General features: G+C 39.2%; 1 protein-coding gene across 5 annotated transcripts in view; it reads left to right on the top strand.

The window, feature by feature from the left end:
- PLCB4 (phospholipase C beta 4) overlaps window positions 1-20,958 on the top strand; it is a 208,890-nt gene that overhangs the window by 133,979 nt on the left and 53,953 nt on the right. For all 5 annotated transcript variants that reach the window (XM_087775128.1, XM_087775126.1, XM_087775127.1 and 2 more), the window contains 10 exons: window positions 4,384-4,465; window positions 5,604-5,704; window positions 6,326-6,383; window positions 11,213-11,321; window positions 13,981-14,191; window positions 14,831-14,924; window positions 15,563-15,642; window positions 16,100-16,184; window positions 18,744-18,834; window positions 19,801-19,896. In XM_087775128.1, the coding sequence (XP_087631254.1) occupies window positions 4,384-4,465; window positions 5,604-5,704; window positions 6,326-6,383; window positions 11,213-11,321; window positions 13,981-14,191; window positions 14,831-14,924; window positions 15,563-15,642; window positions 16,100-16,184; window positions 18,744-18,834; window positions 19,801-19,896 (1,007 nt within the window). The remainder of the gene's footprint in view (window positions 1-4,383; window positions 4,466-5,603; window positions 5,705-6,325; window positions 6,384-11,212; window positions 11,322-13,980; window positions 14,192-14,830; window positions 14,925-15,562; window positions 15,643-16,099; window positions 16,185-18,743; window positions 18,835-19,800; window positions 19,897-20,958) is intronic.

The raw sequence follows: 20,958 nt of genomic DNA on the forward strand, positions 1-20,958 counted from the left end.
CAAGACTTTAGAGCTTTATGCCTGTGTTTGAACATAGAGCTTTATTCCTCAGTATGAATTTATTTATTTTTAATGAGGCATAAATTCTCTCCATTGTGCTACAGCACACTGATTTGTGCAGGCAGACAAGCCTGCATGTTGCTGAAGAGAGTGCAGTCCACTGGTTCCAGTGTATTAAATCTTCCTGCTGGATCTGCAGTTTCAATTTTAGAGGACTTAAATGGTCTCTTAAAGCCGAATCATTTTTCTTAAAAACGTTTCCAGTTCCAAGAGTTTGTTTTTTTCAAATTTGCACCATTTCCAGGTTGACATAAATCTCTATCGGCTTAACTTATTGCAAAAGTAGTTTGCAGGATAAATTTGTAAGGGATCTACTATTCCGTGCTGTGCAGAGGGAAGCTGAATCTTCTTTACATCTGGATGCTCCAAAGATTGCGCTATGTTGGTGTGGGTGAAACGTGGCAATTTTTTGGGACTCATCCAGGAAGCACTGTATTACCTGCTGAAAGGACAAGGAGAGATGTCAGTGAGAGGCTGGAGGAAAGGTGTAGAGAAGGAATGTGAATGAGGGGGGAAAAAAAAAAATCAGTCTTCTGTGTAGACCTACATTGGAAAAGAGGGAGAATCAGAGCCCTGATGGAAGACAGCAAGATCATGAGAGCAGCCTGGTCCAGCAACAGCTACTTATCATGAAGTCGGACACAGGCATCCAGGTGTTGCAGCCCTGGGCAGCCAGGGATGTGGGGGACTTCACTGCTTCCCTCCTTCTCCCACCAACGCTTAGTGCAGAGAAGGAGCGTGGAGAGATAAAAGAGGGAACAGAAGGAGGTAGATGCGTAAGGAGAAGGATATGCGTACAAGGAAGACAAGCCAGGAAGCACTGGGAAACATGGGCAGAATGGCTCTGCTGTGCAAGATGCACCAAGCTTCACGTTGTTTACCCAAGCCTCCCCCCAGTAACTCATTCCACTGTTTTCAACCACTGATGCTTCCCCTTCAGCTGACCTCCAGATTGCTATGGTCAGCCCCTCCCATATACCTGTTTTTAAATACGTTACCTAGTCAGCCCTGCTTCCTCAAACCTCTTCCTCCTCCTGCTGCTCAGGGACTCCTGTAGCGATTGCTGTAGCTCTGGGGCTACAGAGAGAGAGGTTATTCTCTCAGAATACCCAGCAGATCTATTAAACTGTAGAAGTGTGTATCACAAGCTCATCTTTATTTCATTTTTACACAGAAGTGCAGTAAAACACTGAGAAAAGAAAAAAAAATCTCACCTGGGAAATCAGAGCTCCTTGCATTTCTTTTCAGCTTTAAGACAGATTTTTGCAGCTAATGCATGGCCAGGGGGAACGATGAGCCTTGAGAAGGTGAAACTCCTCAGGCTGTCAGTGGTAAATGCCATAAATATTCCTGACTCCTCATTAGTACAGTTGGGGGTTGCAGAGTCATGAAGATTCTTCTCAACTGCTTTTAGATTTTAATGTACTCTGGGGCATATATCTATTACTATCAAACTATTGTGTTTGGGAGAGAAGAAATTCTGACAGTTAGTAGTGCAAAAACCTTAGGAGAGCACCAGTTTTGTCTTTTGGGCTTTAATAAATTTTATCCGTCTGAGTCAAGAACTACATCTACAGATCTCATAAGGACAGGGCATTTCGTAAGCCATTTTATATTTTCAGATTTTAACACATTTTTAGTAAATAATGACTAAAAAGGTCAGCGTTTGTTTAAAAACAAAATTCTACTTGGTTTCTGCAGCTTTCTGTTGGCAGAAAATGGATTTTCTATATGTGAGTTGCACCTGTTCAGCTAGAGCCTGTTTAGAAATTAGCTTTGCTCAATCTATGCTTATCCCTTGTATAACTACATTTAAAAGGATTTAAGCTAATTTAGCTTCTAACTATGAAAATATCAAAAAAAGAAAAAGCTAAACTGACAAATGAGGCTTAAATCTGTTTTGCTGTAATTTAATTAAGTTAATATGAAATTACACTTTTTTAGTAAATATGTTTTGTATTGATTACTCCAGAGTGCCTGGAAGAAATCTGTTTCAGTACTTAGATGATGGTTGGTAATCATAGTTTTAGATAATTTCTTGTACAGTGTAGGCAGCGGTACTTCCAGTTCTGGCCAAACCAGTAAGTTCAGTGGTGCTATGATAAAAGATTGATTTGAACAGCTTATGTGTTGGCTTGATTTTTGAAGTAATGGTTGGAAAGCGGTGAAGGTCTGAAGTAACCAAGTAATTTAATCCATCAACAAGCACGATAGATTCATACCCCTCAGCCCCAGATTTGGGAAGTATTTTAAATATTTATGAGGAAGTACCTTGACATGTTACCATAAAAAGCCCCAGACCACTGCAGAACATGAGGAGTAAACACCTATAGGTAGCTGTTGAGCGGTAACTTGCCTGCATCTGAAGTAGCCCGATTTTCTTCCAAGGCATACAACAAGGTGAATGTAAATCTGCTAGGATGAAGTCTCTTCTGATAGAGGGAAAAGTAGTTTTATTTACAATATCCTTAGCAAAATGGAAGCGTCATGCTGTATTTTTACAATCTTTTTTGATTCATGCAGTCTTTTCTAGACTGCTGCTCTCGTTACGAATTACTGCTATGTTTGCTGTCATCTTTGGTGAAATAAAAAATAGTTTGGCATCAAAAATAAGTTCCCTGCAGCCATGGAATCTTGGCTCACAGTTTCTGATTAATTACTTACGCCAATATTACACGTTGTACATGACATTTATTATTGGGGCCCAATTCATTAGAACAGACATAGAATTTTTTACAGGGCTGGAGATAGGTTGTAAATTGTAGAACTAACATTATTCTGTGTTTTAGAATTAGTAGAAAAATAGACGCCTGAGATTTTTTTAACAAACAAGTGCCTAAAGTTAAATTCAGTCTATATTTTAGTGAAAACATCTTGGTACTTATCAGCTTTGGAAAATCAAATAACTTATCTAGGTGCCTAAATAGGGACACAGAAATCTAACTGTTGTAAGAACCCAGTAAAAAATAAAATTGGCCAAGATTTGTTAAAATATTATTTTATCATTTTGATCTTTCACTTCCTGATCTTAATTTTATTAGTATGAAAATATTTACATAGGCGGTTTAGAGTGTTTTGGAGAGTAAAACAACTGTGAGTTGCTATGGCAACAAATAACAGCAACAGTGTTTTTCACATCTTTCACCATGTGAAATTATTTAGTATGCATGAGGTTAACAAAGTCTCAGCAAATATTTGTCTCCCTTGATGATAAAGAGCAACATATTCTTACCAGGCAACTATAGAGTCTTTCCCAATGGACAGCTTTTGTTAGCATTAGAAAGAGATATTGGATACAGACTGTAGTGTTTCTCTCCAGTTTGATACACCAAAATCAAGGGGTTGTGGGACACGTCATTTTAGTTTAGACCCTAAACAGAAGGAGGGAGAGCTGTCAAGTTTGGATCTACTTTTCCAGTGTTAGAGGTTATTCAAATTCATCCCAAATAGAAACAGAAATAGACCAAATGCTTTCACATTAATCATACCAAATAGCTAAGCTTTAATTGGATTTATTTAATTTCAAGTGAAACCAGTTTGTCAGTCTCAAGCACGGTGAAATCACCATCACCCCTGTTCTGTGGAAGGAAGTGGATGTTAATCAGTTTGGTGGAAATATTTGAGTGGCAGCTGACACCTACTTAAATGACTTGTGCATAGTATATCTACAACAGGGATATTCATAAGGTGAGGGAGCGTTCAAAGGGAGGAGTGAGCACTGCAGCTGGTGAGGGAGCAGGGAATGAGATTTGACATGCACGTGAGAGTCTCTTGCTGGCAGTGACTGCTTGAAAAGGAAAGAGGAGGGAAGCTGCCATTGGAAATGGTTCATACCTACCGTAGGGGTGACCTGGAAGGCATAGGTTAATGCTTGGAAAGGAAGGGAAGTCACCACAACCAGGAATGGCTGGAGACATGAGTGTCCTCACTTGTAGAATCCACTGCTTTTTAAGCAGTCATTTATCTATGCATAGAGATGACAAGAGCCAACAGAATTGTGCTTTGCACTATAGTGCTTTTGCATGCATGCTCTGTATCCCAGTATATTGGAAAAAATATATTTGTTCTTTTTGCAGTCCGTTATTTTGATATATTTTCTAATGGATAGCTTGCAGGCAGAGCACTGCTGCTCTGTGAAGCTTAAAGCACTTTTTCAGCTGCACTATTACTTGGAAGATGCTTACATTCATCAGTTTAAGCCAGAGGAAAATGTTGACAGTAAAAGAGAGAGAGAGAGAGAGAGAGAGAGAGAGAGAGAGAGAACTGGTTGTTTAAAAAGTGACTAACATTTCTCCTTTTTTTCCCCGCTCTTTTTTGTTTTAGCATTACCAGAACCTTTGCATCAGGTAAAACAGAAAAAGTGATCTTTCAGGCACTTAAAGAATTAGGTCTTCCCAGTGGAAAGGTATTTAGTGGTTTTGAATAACTTTTTTGTATACTAATAAATTGATGAATCATTCATATTCGTAGCTATGACCTAAGTAATTTACATCACATAAAAACATGCCTGTTGTTCATGAGTAACTTACTAATCACTGTAGATTGTTTACTAAAACCAAAATGTAATTAAATCTGTATGACATAGTGGTCCGTAAACTTCTTAGACGAGACTTCTTTTCTGTAACAGACCACCTTTCATCATTTATACAAAGTATGTGAGCGCAGAATATGCACATAATACTTTTTTGTTGCATGCTGTCCTCTCAGTTGCGTTTCTTGGACTCCTCCTGCTCTTTGCTCCCTTCCGTTGGAGAACTGCTGTCCAGCTCTGTCCCGCTAGCAGCAGGGTCCCCTGCCAGCAGCCCCAGAGAGGTGACAGCTGGTTACAGTTGCAGCTAGTTTTTTCGGCTTTGCTCCCTGCCCAGTCTCCGTTCTTTCATTTTGGAGACTCCAGCCCTTGATTCTTGGACTGACCACAGCAAGCGCCTGGTGAAGCTGGTGAGGGGCAGCCCTGCAGGCTCAGCAGCTTGCTGTCTCCAGCCGGCAAGAGGGGGTGTAGAAAGACACGAACCCCCAGCCGTAGCAGTGCCTGGCACCTGAGATGAATTTTTTCCTCACTGCTGCAGTTCTCATCTTGTTCAGAGGAGGACATGATACTGAATGTGTTAGCCATGTGTTCCCTCCATCATGGAAGTTTTACGTGCCCCTGTATGAGAGCTGCTTTGCTTTTTAAAACCCTTGCAGCAAACCTGGAACTCTTTCTCAATGTTCTTTGGCTTCAGTCTAAGTTTCCTGAAGTTTGTACAGTCTTTTGGACTTTGGGTTTTTTTAAGCTTCAGAAGAAAAATAAAGACTGTTTTCCAGTTCTGTGTTTACGTAGCATTAATGTTAACGTGAGGTCAGAATATAAGCACATCAAACAGATCTCTGATAAAGATGAATTAAGAACTGTTTTCAGGAAATGCAAAAGAAACTAGATAAGCTTATACTAGGTAAAGAGCTAAAACTGTTCTCCGTTGCTTTTTCTAATATAAGATACACTTTTGGGAAAATAGCATATAAGCTCTTTTGCTGGATAAATGTACCTTTGCATTTTGTTGCAGAATGATGAAATTGAGCCTGCAGCATTTACTTATGAGAAATTTTATGAGCTCACTCAAAAGATATGTCCCCGAACTGACATAGAGGACCTCTTTAAGAAGATGTAAGTTCAAATTTAATATAATCTTGCTTTAAACTCATTTTGCTGTATTTTTAGTCCATGTCTAATAGTGACAGAACACTGTAAAGATTATCTAGCTTTGAATCCTAGTAGCATCAGCAGTATTTTAAGACAAACTCAGTCTCTGATTTTCCCCTTCCTTCCCTCTCACTTTGTTAATGTAAAAGTTCACTCTGTATTCTAGAGCAACTTTTACATGAGTTAGAGGAAGCACCTGGAACTTTTTTTTTTTTTTGCATTGGCTTTACTAACTACTGTAATTTTAACTTGCTCCTTTAGGTGATTAACACAGTATGTGAACTAATTAAATTAAATAAGAAATTCGAAGTTTAAAAAGTTTCTTCACTCAATTTATTCTCAGCTGGAGGACTTACATGTTGTTTTATGAAGTAATGTTTGTTAAGTTATAAGAAGTATGGGAGATATACTGTGCCAAGCATAGAGAGTTAGTGTGTTTTCTGTGACTGTTCATTTTGAGATTATAGAGGTACTTCAGGTAGAAAAGCAGGTGGTTTTAAAAGTATCAGCAATGTCAACATGTAAATCATACCTACTGTAGCATCGTATATGAAAACTTACATTCTCTAATAAATTTCTTTTCAGCAATGGAGACAAAACTGATTATTTAACGGTAGACCAATTAGTGAGCTTTCTAAATGAAGTAAGCTTTTTCATACATTAACTACCATACAAGTCTGTCTGCAGTGGCTTGCTTCTTCCAATCTTTCCGTTGCATGAATCATGCCATTATTTGCTATGCTTTTGATCTGCTGATCTTTCCATTATGGTAACATCCAGGTGCAAAAATCAGCTTCAGCCTTGTATGTTGTGCTTTCTACATGTTGGCTTTGGAAATTGCATCTGTTGATTACTTGCTGTTGTGTTATGTTGTGTGTTATGTATGTTTTACACATTTTAAACTGTTACATTCAATGCCATTTCAACTAAAATACCCCCAGTATTTTATTATAAGCAATTACTTTACCTGTAGAGCACAGCTACATATATCTGGTAATCCTTCTGAATAATAGAAAAACTTATGTAGGCTTTTATAAACAGTGGTTTGATTCTTCTCGACAGTATTATTTCAATCTATTACAAATCTAAGAGCTAAGAGGGTATTTTAAGAGTTTGTATATGGTTTTTAAAATACTATGTGTGCAGAGTAAGAGGAAATATTTTTATTGCTGTGTTTCCAGAATACAGTTGTTGGCAAGAGTATTTAGTATTTCTTAAAAACATCATGAGTGTGCGAAGTAGTTCAATAAACAGTGCGGTGTTGGGTTCTTTTCCCGTTCCTAAAGCACAGTAAGTTATAGAAGACTGACTCATTCAGTCATGAATTGCAACAATAAATGCACTATGTAGATTTGACAAGAACATATACATGGAAAATAGGCATATTCTACTTGTTTTTCTACGAGTAGATTCTTGCCATCTGGAACATGGATAGCTGCTTTACCTCTCTGCGTGATCTTTTAGGGACTGGGTGCATTACCAAAAATCTTGCCATCTAAAATTATTTTCCTAGTTATAAATCTACCCTATATCTTTTGTATATATAGATATATTTATTTATATATCTGATACTGCTATATGAAGATTCAAGCAGTAAGTTCCCCATATATCAAATTTAGAACACAATTTTCTTTTTCAGCAGGGAATGCATGCCTTACTCTTCACCAAACCTGAATTACACGTAGAAAGAGTATTCAAAAATAAAAGATAGTGAGAAGATTAACAGCTTCAGGACTAATGGTTACGTACTTGGGGCCTTAGTTTGTATCCATATAGTTCTCTGTTAGCAAATTGGAGCACACGCTCAGTCTTACTACTGTGAGATGTTCTTTTGTCACAGCTATTTACAAAGTTCAACATCTAAATGTTTGCAGGGCTGGGGTCATAGCTAAGGCATGTCATTTTTGCTTCTGCACTGAAGAGAGAAAGGATAATGTTGTGATTTAAATTATAGATCATCCCCTTAAAGTGCCTCAGCCCCCCAGTTCACTTGTAGTGATAGATACACTTCACTGCTTGAAGCACACAGCCCTGTCCCCGCCTTGAACCACATTAGCTTCTGATTTTCTTTTAGTGTTAATCCTAATTTTTCAGTGAATTACTATTTCATCGTTATTTTAAAATTGATCTCTGTAATTGTTTTAGTTTACAGTATGCTTCCTTGAAGCCCAAACTTTTGAAGAAGAGCTGCCAGCAATTGTAAGAACGTCCTGGCTATCTCCAGTAACTGATTAAAAAATTAAAACTGAATCATTGTATTCTTAGTTTTGTGGGGTTTTAGCAGTTCTTTTTACAGAATTAGAAGCCTTATTCTATGGGTGGTATTGGAGAAAGATGCATCTTTGTGGCTACATTCTTACCGACACAACACGTTTTGCAATTGGAGATCTTGTAGTTGGCCCTTTGATTGGTAACCAGAGCTGGGAAAAATTAGTCAAGTGGTTTTATAGAGTAGGACATTCATTCTGATGACTGAAATGAATGCCTTTGGCTCTGTACTGGAGGTCTTTTGGTCTTCAAATAGAGTTGAAAGTTTTGGTCATGATTTGAAAAGCACTAAATGACCCAGAATCTCCCTCCTGAAATGATCATTTCTGTGGCCTTGACAGCTGGCCAATGCTGCAATTAGCAGTGGTGTTTAATGCTGGAAAATCTAAAAAGATTATTATCATTATATAGGAGAGGGGAGTTACTTGGCAGAGCGATTCTTCATGAGAGTCTTTAACCAAAATTATTTTGAATTCAGTAACCTCCAAGGCATGCTGCAGAAGCTCTAAGTGTTATGGGTTTTTAAGGGAGCATGAGAATACGTTACTGGGTATGAGTGGAGAGTGAGCTGCTTTCCTGGAGTTTTTCCAAACTGCTGTCTCTATTTGACTTCTAAATGCTGCTGGCTGGCAGCTGATTTAATTGCGTATCAGTATTAAAGCTTCTGGGAAGTTTTTAGAAATTTAATTATTGTCAGGCACCGAGTATTTTGTCTAGGTCTTCTTTTTTTAAAGTCAAATTTTGAAAAAAGAAGACGTAGTAGAAAAAAAATTGAAATCACTACTATTGAGATGTGCTCCTGCCATTCATTTGCAGCAATAAATTAATAAGCCAAGTAACAGTCAGAACGGGAATTCAGTAGTCTGACCAGGATTCATCCTTTCTCCTGGGAAGGAGGTATGAGGAGATCCTTTTCTATCCCGCTCTTTCCCACTTCCTTGCTCTTCCTCCCTCCTTCCCACTCGCTCGCTTGCCCTTTCTATCTCCCTCTGTTTTTCACCTCCACAAAAGCACACCCTTCTTAGCGCTGCACAGGACAAATTCAAGAGGCAAAATTGGTTCCGGCACATTATTAGCTGCTATGCATCTCAGTTTGGATCCACTCAAAGAGAAGACTGGAGGCCAGGCTGGGGAGGCTAAATGATCTTTCTCTCTTTGCAGAACCACGCAGGCATTCTTTCTCCCCATGCTTTTAGATGGTTCACCCTCATATGGTTAAGAACGCCTAGTGTAAGGGTGTCCTGTCTAATATGGTAACTAGAACAATCAAATGCGACTTTGTTGGACATACACAATTAGTCCTGGAGCATGTTGTCTTTCTAGATGAAACTTCATGCTTTTAGTTTTGGTCAGCTTTTGTGTTACAACTTGCCTGTGCCAACAAGCTCAGTAGTGGAGAATGTTTCCCCAAGAGACACTAGTAAGCATTCTTCCTTTTTTTAAGTAAAACTTCATCAGTTGTCAGTTTTGCTTTTTTTTTTTTTTTTTAAACTAAGTAAACATAAAGACATGAAAAATTGATAATGAGCAATGATCAATGCTACTAGAAGAATATTTTGCTCTTAGATCCTTTTGATAACTCTGGGACTCTTTCTCAAGAGGAGACTTTTTGCTTTATCCCATTTATTTTCTTCTGTTTGCTTATGACTATAGAAGAGAGAGAGTAGGGAAGAGCACTTTTCTTGAGTTGAGAACCTTCCCTACTATTTCTTACAATTTTTTGAATTGGTGTATTGTCACTAATGGTATAAAGCTTGTCATTTGTCACAGTAGACTGTACTGTTGCATGCCAGTGTTGTGTTGCTGTTGTGTGCTGCTTAGCAAGTTATGTCCTGCATCCATCTGCTCTCATATCATATTTCATCTGAGTTTTACTTAGATATCCGGACAGCCGATCTGTAGTGAATGAAACTGCTGTATTTTAGATGCTGCAGACTGTCAGTAGCATTACTTGAAAGATCCCTCCTTAATTGCATGATTAAATTGGCATTGGTTGTAATTTCTTGGAATTAATTAAGCACATGCACCAATGTATTGATTGTAAAAAAAAAAAAAAAAGAGATCAAGTGCTTATTTTTGATTGGATATTGCTTTTTTCAGGAAAAAAAAAGTCAAAATTTACACATAAGGAATTACAGCAAATGCTGATAGTGCTGTGCCAAGCCATATCAACACCATCCTGTCCGCTCCAAATTATTGATCACTGATATGGGGGTGGCCTGTTACATTTCTGAATTCTGCTTAAACTAAAGCTTGAAAACTGTGCACCTACTGGGGTAAAAGAGTGTTTTCACAGTCATATTTATTTCTTTGTTTTATTGCATCTGCTTACATGCCACAACTCCGTTCAATTCTGTTTTTAGTTTTCTTTTAATGGAGAATCAGGCACACAGTGTGCAGCTCTAATCCAGCATGGAGAAAAACAAAAGTTACGTAGCACACTACTAAGTGAAAACTTAAAAACTCTGAGTTTTAGTAGTGTATTAGAAATCACTGCTAAATTGCATCTAAATATTGCATATATTATGAAATCCTAATATTGTAAATTACTGTGAATTGAAGAGATGATACTGTGAAGCTCTTTTAAGTGGTACATATTTCTTCTAAGAACCTACGCTGTTTTTTGAATAGTTAATAACACAATGTTTCTGCAGTTCACAAATAAACATCAGTAGTCGCATATTTCTAAACTCGGGTTTCAAATTCTGAATTTATAGTATAGCTTTATTTTAATTTTTGCTTTAGCTGTAGATATTGCTGAAGTCATGCATTTTTGCAGAGGTGATTATAGTACCATCAGTCAAGTCTGTCAGTTTACATGACCTCCAAAAAAGATTAGGAAGACAGAATTTGCAAAGAAGAGAGATTTAGCTATTTATTTTCAACATTTTATTTGCACGTATACCATGTGCAGTCATTACTTTCATGAACAAGCAACAGTAAGACCAGTTATATGGTTGCACTGGATTGTTTTTTTGAAGTATTTTTATAATCAAACTTCCTAGGTTTCTTATGAAAGATAAGGTTCGTTTTCCGTCTGAAGCTAAAGTTACTGTTGAATAGTCTGTAAGTTTTAGGGCTCTTTTTTTTTTTTTTTTTTTTAAATGTCCACTTCTTTCTTTCTCATCTGCAGTAATGAAATGCTCTTGGATGATAGCCATGCACTATATTGTTTTGCTGAATTCCGTTGTTTTCTAACCTTAGCATCAACGAGATCCTCGGCTCAATGAAATTTTATTTCCCTTTTATGACACAAAAAGAGCAATGCAGATAATTGAGACATATGAGCCAGATGAAGACTTGAAGAGTAAAGGTAAATGTGGGAGGGAATTCAGTATGCACTGGTTTTAGGCATTTGCGGAATTTGTTCTGAGGCATCCAGACTTTTAAAAGGGAGCTTACGGCCCTTGTGGTCAGGGGGAAAGCACTTCTGTGGCCACCCAGTGAGCTCAATCAGAAAACTGATCTGCTGAAAAATATCTTCCCCTCAAAACCAATGATTTTTTTAGAAGGATAATTTCCCTGATCCAGGTTACCGTGTGGCTACAAAGGCAGCCATCCTGATACAAAATGGGAGAGGCTAGGATTGAGTAAATGGGGAACAACATGGAGACTCCTTCTAGCAACAAGGCAACATGCATGTGGCTATGGCCAAGGTCTCAGAGATACTACAAAGCTGTACAGACATTGTGTAAAAAATAAAAAATAAATTAGCACCTGTGCAATTGGATATGCATCCACCTTCTTATAATAAAATCTGTATAGTGCTTGAGGGCGGCAGCCTAGCTTAGAACAGGGTATTTTACATGGGTGCATTGAAAAATGTTCTCTCTGAGCAAGAAAATTGCAGGAGGAGTCTCCAAGCCGTTCTTCGACTGCTCATGTCCTGAGCTGCTATGGGTGTTGGAGGTGTCAGTGGTTGAACTTGGCTCCCAGTTCTTATCCATTCTGCTGAAATAGCTGTGTTGGGATCAACTGCAGAAATTAAAAATATTGCTATCCCCATCTGTTGTCCCTGCCTTTTTGCTGGAAGTTACTGTCACTGTAGCATGCAGAGGAGGAGACTGCAGCCTTGCAAAGCCCATAGACCTTCAGGCATCCTAACAGGAAGCCACTTTCACTAGGCATTTAGGCTAATGTGTCAGGCTAGCACTGGAGAAGCTGAATAGCTTTTACACATCCCCTAGTGCTGCCCCTGCTGATGAAGGATGTGCAAAGCAGACAACAGAAGGAGGCAATATCTTAAACTGCTTCAGTAAAGCCCGAGGCAGCTCTCGCTCAGTGCTGCAGCCTCGTTGGGTTCCCTGTGTGCCTTTATGTCGCTTTATGGCCACGGGCGTTGATGCCAGCAATGCCTTCCACAGCAACACTTGCCCCTTTCACTTCCTTTGGGCCAGTGGTTGGGAAGAGTTTACAGTCCTCTTCCTCAGTCTATAAATTTAGGGAATCTTTCCGTAGCTGGATGTGTAGCTTTCACCATTCCTTATAGTACTTTGGTCCTTTTGACCACACCGCTAGAGGAAGAGCTTGTGCTGTATATGCTACTGCAGACACTGCGTTGTACGCTGGGTTAATAGATTGCTCTTTTAGTTCTGTGAAAACATGGACTTTCAAGGAATCACCTGGAAGAAAGGGAGGTACTTCTCTTGTGTAGGAGTCATTATAAATGTTATGAGGGTTTTCCACTCACAAGCAGTGTAGCTTATTTCTCTCCCTCTCTACATTAAGTAGAATTCTCCAAGTGTTAATTACTTGATTTTAGTCAACTCTATCCTTTTAAGTTCTCAGTGATCAACAAACTAAAAACATTCTTAAAGTTGAAAATTCCATTTTGCCCCCTTTTTTTCCCCCTTCTTCCAAAAGTCAGAATCAGCTGAGAGGATTTGAATAAGACATTCCAGAACAGTTCACCTCTGGCTGACACCAAGCACAGAAAACTTAAGCTCCAGTAGAGGATTTTTTTTCAGAAAGCTAGGAGCAGAATGAAAAGCAGGATTACTGGAGTTGTCTGTGTAAGAGAAAAGTTGTTTTAAATAAAAACAGGACTGCTGCAACCTGTCCCTTAACAATAGCTGAGTGTTCATACATGACTTCAGGGAAAGCAAACTCCAAATTAGTGCCAGATAACTATGCTCTGCAATGACTCCTTGTGGGTAATCCCTCCTTCCCTACCCCAGATCATTTTACTGTCTCTTGGCCACTTTAAAAGTGATAGTGCAGTACTGATTATTCTTACCTTGTTTTCATTAAAATTTATCCCGATTTATATTTTTTTTATACTTTATGAAGCATATAACAGCAGAGAAATAAAAGTGTTACGAATACTGTCCTCTGAATTACTGTACATCCCATGTTCATTGTAGAAAATGGCTTGCTTTTCATTATAAAAGAATAAACATGTATTTCAGACACTAAACTTGAAGGTATCTTAGATTTTCCTAATGCTTTGCAAATGAACATGTGCGACTGTTTTCAAATACACCTTGTACACCTCCACTTGTTTTTGTCAGCGGAGAACAGTCTCTGCACAAGCTGCAAGGTGATTAACGGCAAAGTAGCACAGTCAGGGCAGGACTAAATGTCAAAGAGGGGAGAAAAGTACCATAGAAGACTGGTACATGCAAGCTCACAATTTCTGTCTCTCAAAGTCCCAAAGCTCAAAACTGTTGCGAGTATTCTGAGGAGATGTCACTACTTATTTGCCTTCTTCACATCCTCTTGATGCCTTAGGTCTACTACGGTGAGTGCTGGACATAGGATATTGAGCTAGGTGGGCACCTGATTTTTTTCTTTTGTTATCTGGGAACACAGTGGCAGATTTTGCACCAGGGACACAGTTGCTGATCAGCTTGGAGCATTGGAAGGGGAGAGCTGCAGTTTGCTTGCTAGGGTTCCTGCTCTGTGAGGCAGTTTGATTCCTGCCCACTATAAATTTCTAGTAGTAATTTGCTGTGCTTTCTTCTTCCTTCTAGGTGTCATATCAAGTGATGGGTTTTGCAGATACTTGATGTCAGATGAAAATGCCCCAGTTTTCCTAGACCGTTTGGAATTATATCAAGAAATGGATCATCCTTTGGCTCATTATTTCATCAGTTCCTCTCACAATACGTATTTAACAGGCAGGCAGTTTGGTGGCAAGTCTTCGGTGGAGATGTACAGACAAGTGCTTTTGGCTGGATGCAGGTTGGAAGCAGCAGATAACAGCCTTTAATATTTGTGGATCTAATACTTTAAACCTCCATAATATACCTTGGTGGTGACATATCGCATAATTGAATGTATAAATATATTAGTGTGGTAAATGAAAATGTGCATGCTTAAGATACTGTTTTTCTCACAAAAAAAAAAAACCAACATTGAAAGGCAGTGGAATGTAGAAATGGATGTCAGGAGACAAGTTGTGAGAAAGATAACAGAAGTTTGATCTCAAAATGACAACTGAAGAATTCCAGAGGACTTTCTGCTTTGTAATTAAGTTTATATGTAAATGAGAATCAATTTATGATTTCCTGCTTAATTTCTTAACATACTGGAATGTGTCGCAGTTAACTGAGTAAGAGAATAAATTAGAAGTGTTACAGTGCTAAAAACATTATTGTTCAAGTGTAAATATATTGACCCACACAGAGTATGTTTAAGGTAATATACCCAAAGTTATAAAAGCGGTCTGAAATTACACATGTGCAGCTTAAAAGGAATTATGTAATGCCCAAAACTGCTTTGTAACTACTGCTCTGAACGTCACTGCTCAGAACTTGTCCCCAGTGTCTCACCTGTACTGAAACACTAAGGAAGCCGACATCATTTTTCTTGGGTCTTTAGGTGTGTCGAGCTGGACTGTTGGGATGGCAAAGGTGAAGATCAAGAACCAATAATAACGCATGGAAAAGCTATGTGTACAGATATCCTTTTCAAGGTAAATACTGGCCGTAAGCCCCAGTAGAACCCCCAGACAAGAATCCATGCAGGGCACCCTGCCCTCCTCAGCACCCAGACGCTGCTCCCTTGTCATAGACTAACAAATCGCATAGGCACGGTTTCTTGTCCTCAGATCTTAGGGCTCATTTCTGACTTGCATCATACGCCCCTGTGTTATGTCTCCCTTTCCACAGAAACTGCAGGAAGCAGGCTTGCTTCTTTTGCCCCATATTTTCACATCCCATGGCTCTTTGCACCACAGAATAAATATCTTCTCCATTGTCTGAGAAGTTCCTTAGCTGTGGAAACGGCCTGAAGATGCAGGAGTTATTGTGGGAGTAGAAATTCTCCCTGGCAAGAGAAGGTGGCAGCAGATCCAGGGGTAGCATTGATGGGTTCTGGGTGAAGTTGCCATCACCGCTGCAAGTGCAGTGAGGCACCTGTGGGGCGCTGAGTCCGGGTTGTTGCGGGGAAACAAAGAGTGAGCATACAGTTTGTTCTAGTTCTGGCTTCACTTGGCACATTTGAGACTCAGCTCTGTGTTTCTCAGGGTGGGGTGGAGAACAAAAAAAAAATCTTTCATTATGATTGTAATTTGATCTGTTCTAATTTGAATCCTATTATTGCATTTTAAAGGATGTCATTCAAGCCATTAAGGAAACAGCATTTGTTACATCAGAGTATCCTGTCATTCTTTCATTTGAAAATCACTGCAGGTATATAGTGCCCTTTTTTTTTATATAGTGCAATGTATGAGAGAGATGATACAGCTCAAACATACTGTAATTTGAGTGTACTTGAAAACTGTGTAGGGATATGCAGGTATACTGAATGTCACTTGGAAGAGACTGTACTTTAATATACTAGTTGATCTTTATCTAGCTTAATAACGGCAATATTTTTAGCTGTGGTAAAGCTGTGAAATATATTTGGATGTTCCATTAGTTGTGTGGGATTCAGTTAATCTGCTTTTTTGGCCTTACTAAATTCATCTATGTCAGATAATAGACTTCTATTGGCAGTTTAATTACAGTAAAGTAATACTTCTCAGTTGAGAGAAAGTGGGCAGTATATAATTTGGGATATCTACATTACATAGTATTATTCTGTTTCTCTGAGTTATAGTGATTTCTTTTTTTCTATTTAAAAATTAACCAACATGATCTTTTCCAGCAAATATCAACAGTACAAGATGTCAAAATACTGTGAAGATCTTTTTGGAGATCTCCTGTTGAAGCAACCTCTAGAAACACATCCAGTATGTTATATTCTGCCAGTATATTTTTTTTTTTATATTAGCTGTATTTAAAAGAGATGATAAACTGGGATCATATATAATGCTGTTCACTGCCAGTCCTGTGCTTTCAAAAATGGCTAGTGATTTTGGATGTCTACGCTTTTTGGTACAAACTTGACCTGATCTGATTTGTTTAATCTCTTCTGTACAGGGCTCTGGCGAGCAGCCTGGGGAAATCCATCCCCTTGATGTGTGACGTAATATCAGCACCTACATAAAATACACCACATACATTGTATTTGCAGGTCATATATAACTCTGAAATTGCCAGTCACTGTTGAAAACCAATTAATTATAAATTGCATGGTTTCAGCTGAGGAAACCTCCTCTTTCAGCTGCACTTTGCATGCTTCATGCTCCAGATCAGGTCCTGCAGTCTAGGTGGCCCCCACTACTGCATTAAGAATTAAATTAAGCACAAAGAGTTCCCCGCAGTCTCATTTGGACTCTCAAGTGCACTGTAATCTGCATGCACTTCACTCTCCTGCGTAGCAGGAGGTAACAACAGCCACTCCTTCACAAGCACAATATTGGAGACTTTAATAGCTTGTTACCCAGTGCTTGCAGCTACTCCTCCAGGGCTTCCTTACTCTTCTGAGCAACGTGCTCACTGTCTGCCAGCAGCCACCCAAAACCTGCAGATGCTCTTTAGTGCTGTGGGGGACCATGGCGAAGAGGACTCTTGCCTTACCTTTCAGCTCCTGTTCATGACCCCTGCAAAGGGGCCTCTTGGCATTGTCATCTCTAGAGCTGTGCTTTTCTTGGCTTTCCTTGCATGTTGCAGGGACAGCAAGGCACAAGACTCAGTGAATATCAGGTTGGTGCCATGAAAACTGCATCCCAGAGAACTAAATCTATAGCGTTCCCCTGTAATGTATGTAGCACCTTGCCACATTCCTCACAAATGACAGCTTCCAGCAGCTTTCAGGGAAGCCTAAAATAGAGCTGGCCAAAGGCCGTCATGCTGCTACCTCAGGGCTCAGTATTACGCCTCAACTGCCTGTGCTCTGCAGGACTATGGAGCTTTCTGCATTTTGTGTCCATTCCTCCTCGTGAATTCAGTCCCCAGCTGCTCACAAAGCAAATGTTGGAGAGATAGCAGGAAGAGCTTGAAAAGTGTATTTTATGAGTGCTTGATTTCTGATACCTCGACTGACTGAGGAGGGCAGACTTAACAGAGTCATGGCACTGGCTGAAGCAGATTTGGTTTTAAGTAAAAGCAAATATTTGTCCAAATGGGCGTCCAGCTATACCCTGTGCTTGGGGATGCAGACTGGCATCCTGGAAGCCTGGGCATAAATGAGCTCTGCGGCACTGACACCTAGTGGAATTACAACCCAAGTGCTCTCAGGAACAATTGTGTTTTCATCCAACATGCCGAAACTCCCATGATTGAGCTAGCCTGGTGGTTGTGGATAATCATTACCCTCCTGCAAGGACGTTTGCACCCATTCTTCTGAGGTTGGGTTGGGTCGATTTGGGTTTTTTTTGCTGGGTTGTTATTTGTCACCTCTGCTTTTTTTATTTGGTTTCAAGTCGTGATGCTTTGTTCTTTTGTTTCTTCATCTAGAATGCTGCTTCTGTGTAGCTCAGAGTTGGATTTAAAGATAAGAATATCTAAATATTTCTTCGAAGAATTTTTACTAGTCCTGGAAATATCTTCTACTCGTGTGTGTCACTTATGGTTCACTGGAAACCAGAGTCCCTTATACCAGCAACTCCCTGCATGATATTCTTAGCAAGCCTGAGGTGGAGAGGGTGCTAATTACCATACCCAAATCTCTGTTTCTTAACCTCAGTGATGTGACGGGGCTTAAATCAGAGGATTTTGTACTTTTTCTTTTCTCAATAATATTTTTTCTTCTTCCCCAAACTGGAACAAACCTTTTAGTAGTACTTCCTCGTGTATGTGAAACTTGCCATTTGCCTTACACAAATGCTGAAGATGTGACCCTGTAGCCCTACTGGCAAAAATAGTCCTCATTACCTAGCTAAGGACTGGGTAGTTTTCCATTCACCGGTGCCAGCCCATTTCTACTCTGTAAGTATGTGTGGGCTGCCTCACTGGCGTTATTGCAGCTTGAAGGGGCCATAAAAGGTGACTTATTTAGAGATCAAATGATAATGGGCTAAACTGTGACTTGAACTGTGTGTGAACCACAGGGAGAGAGGGAAAGTAGAAAGTCCTCTGATGAAGAGTTGCAGGTCACATTCATGCCCACTGCTAGGCAGGAGAGAGGGGGAGACGTTTTGACCAGCGCAGCTGAGGATAGTGTAGGCTGGAGACCAATGTGCTGGCTTCAGCCAGCAACATTTACCTGAGCACAGCTTTCCCATGGGATACGGAAGCAGCAGAGGAGACTGTATAACTGCAGTCACACTACATCCCAGGGTTGTGCCTGAGGTGGCACTGCTTGTTCACTGCCCCTTACCATTGCTGTCCTAAAGTCAAAATCCCAAATAAGACTACAAAGAGGCCAGACAGCTGTTATTAAGCCTTTTCTTGAAATTCTTTTACAGCTTGATCCAGGTAAAGCCTTACCTTCTCCTAATGACCTCAGAAGAAAGATTCTTATAAAGAATAAAAGGCTGAAACCTGAAGTAGAAAAAAGTAAGTAAAGTTTGTCAAGTATTAAATTAAATTAAAGTCCAGATAGATATGAATAGACTTTGTTACTAAAGTTTCTAAATTGCTTGTACTTTAGTGTTGGAAGAATAGGAATTATATGTAAGTGACACTTTGTTTGCCCTTGTGTTTCATATGAGTGCCAGAGTCAAGGCCTTGATATCAGCATGTAGCGTAGGCATAGATAGACCTAGAAATGTAATCGTGGGTCTTTTATCGGATTGCTGGTTGAGCTAAAATATAGCGCAGATATAATCTCTTGTAAATCCTGTCGACACTGGTATGTTTGCATTGCTGTGTTTTTCCAGGATAAGCATAAATGAAATGGAATTTCAAATTGCTCTTCTTGCTATTATTGCCAGTTCTGATATTTATCTTCTTTCAGTAAAAATAATGTCGCTATATTAGTTTCCAGTATGGCTGTAGTGATAAACCCTGGTCCTCCTCCATTCAAAGATAAGCATGCAGACCTTCCCTTGACTTCAGTCATACATGATTGTGTTCATACTGTCTGACTGAAATGCACATGGGAACACAACTGAAAATCCAAGCACTTTGCCTCCACTCACATAGGTCAAGCACCAAAGAAATAGCTGTCTGTTTATTCTTTGAAGAATTAATATGCTTGCTCCAAAGACCTTTGAAGTCTATGGAAATATTTTTCTTAACTTCAGTGAGCTTTGGATACAGCCCTTACTGACCGCTTTCCAGATCTGACAACAGTGTATCTCCAATGATGCTCTTTCTCTGTAAGACTTTATTGCTAACTGAAAACTTAGAATAAAATAAAAAGTAGTATTTAAAGTATTTAAATATTTTATTTAAAGTATTTACTTTAAATAAAAGTAGCTTTCAGGATCAGAGAATCATTTATGATTGTTCTCATGTATTTCTTTGTACTACAAACTGTTCATGTCACGAGTAATTTATTTTTATTTTTCTTATTAACAGAACAGCTCGATGCTCTGAAAAAGATGATGGAGGCTGGGGAAACTGCTGCTCCTGTAAATATCCTAGAGGATGATAATGAAGAAGAAATAGAAAGTGGTGAGGATTTCATAGAGAAGGGCTCTCAAACATTGCCACGTAGGCTGGCATGAGCAGCTAGTATGCGTGTTATGCACATGCCCACAGTCTTTGGCAGCAGCAGTAAGTCTGGGCTCAGTGCAGGACCATTTATACAGACCTCCAGCCTTACCATCTCATCTCAGATACATGCCACAGCTGCTCCTGGCTCTGTGGCAGGCTGTGGTAGGAATGTGAGCTCAGTTGGTGGTACTAGTGGTAATTTTAACTTCCACTTACTGTTCAGAAGTCATATTGGACGAGCAACCAAGTCAGATTTTCACTGTGTGTATATGTATGTGTGTGTGAGAGAGACAGACAGACTGGGAAGCTGTGATCTTTGCTTTGAAAACATATTTTGTCACTATTTTTAATACTTGTGTCAACATCAGATTGGATTATTGCATTATGCTTTATAAGGATAAAATGAGGGATAGAATTTTTCTTGCCAAATTTCAGATATCTTCAGTGTAAACATCTAGATCTGAGCCAGTGATGTGGAATGTGTTTATGGCCAACAGAGAAAAATAGACACATATAGGGTGTGATTTGCCTTGTTTGTTTTAAATGTCCACCTTCAGAAGAGGTAAATCATGCATTGCCTGCAAGTGTCTGAACCAAAGTACTGGCCTGTGGCCCATGTCACACTGTACGTCCCAGCTTTTTTTTTTTTTCAACTAGCACAAAGCCACTGCTGTTGCAGTCAGTAGAGGGCCTCATGAAAGATATTCTTTGTGATCTAAATCTTGGTATCTGTCCTTGCAATGCTAAAAAAGACTGAAGTATAATAATTTTTTTGGAGAGGCCTCTCAGTATCTTTCTTCAGGTGATCAAGGAGCGCAGAGGAGATTCTGTTGCTTTGCAGGCTGATTTCTATTGGAATGCTTAGTTCTAATCGTGTTCTTATTGTGCTGTGTTATTAATTATGTGCTAGACTACCAAGAGGCTCAAATAAGTATTTTCTAAAATTATTGTTTAAATCTGTATGAATAATGTGATTAATGGTTTTGTGTCTGTAAGGGGCCTTTTTAGCTTCTTTGAGTA

The sequence above is a fragment of the Nipponia nippon genome, unplaced genomic scaffold, assembly GCF_047370975.1.
Source record: "Nipponia nippon isolate SJK-2023a ecotype South Korea unplaced genomic scaffold, ASM4737097v1 scaffold_4, whole genome shotgun sequence".
NCBI lineage: Eukaryota > Metazoa > Chordata > Aves > Pelecaniformes > Threskiornithidae > Nipponia > Nipponia nippon.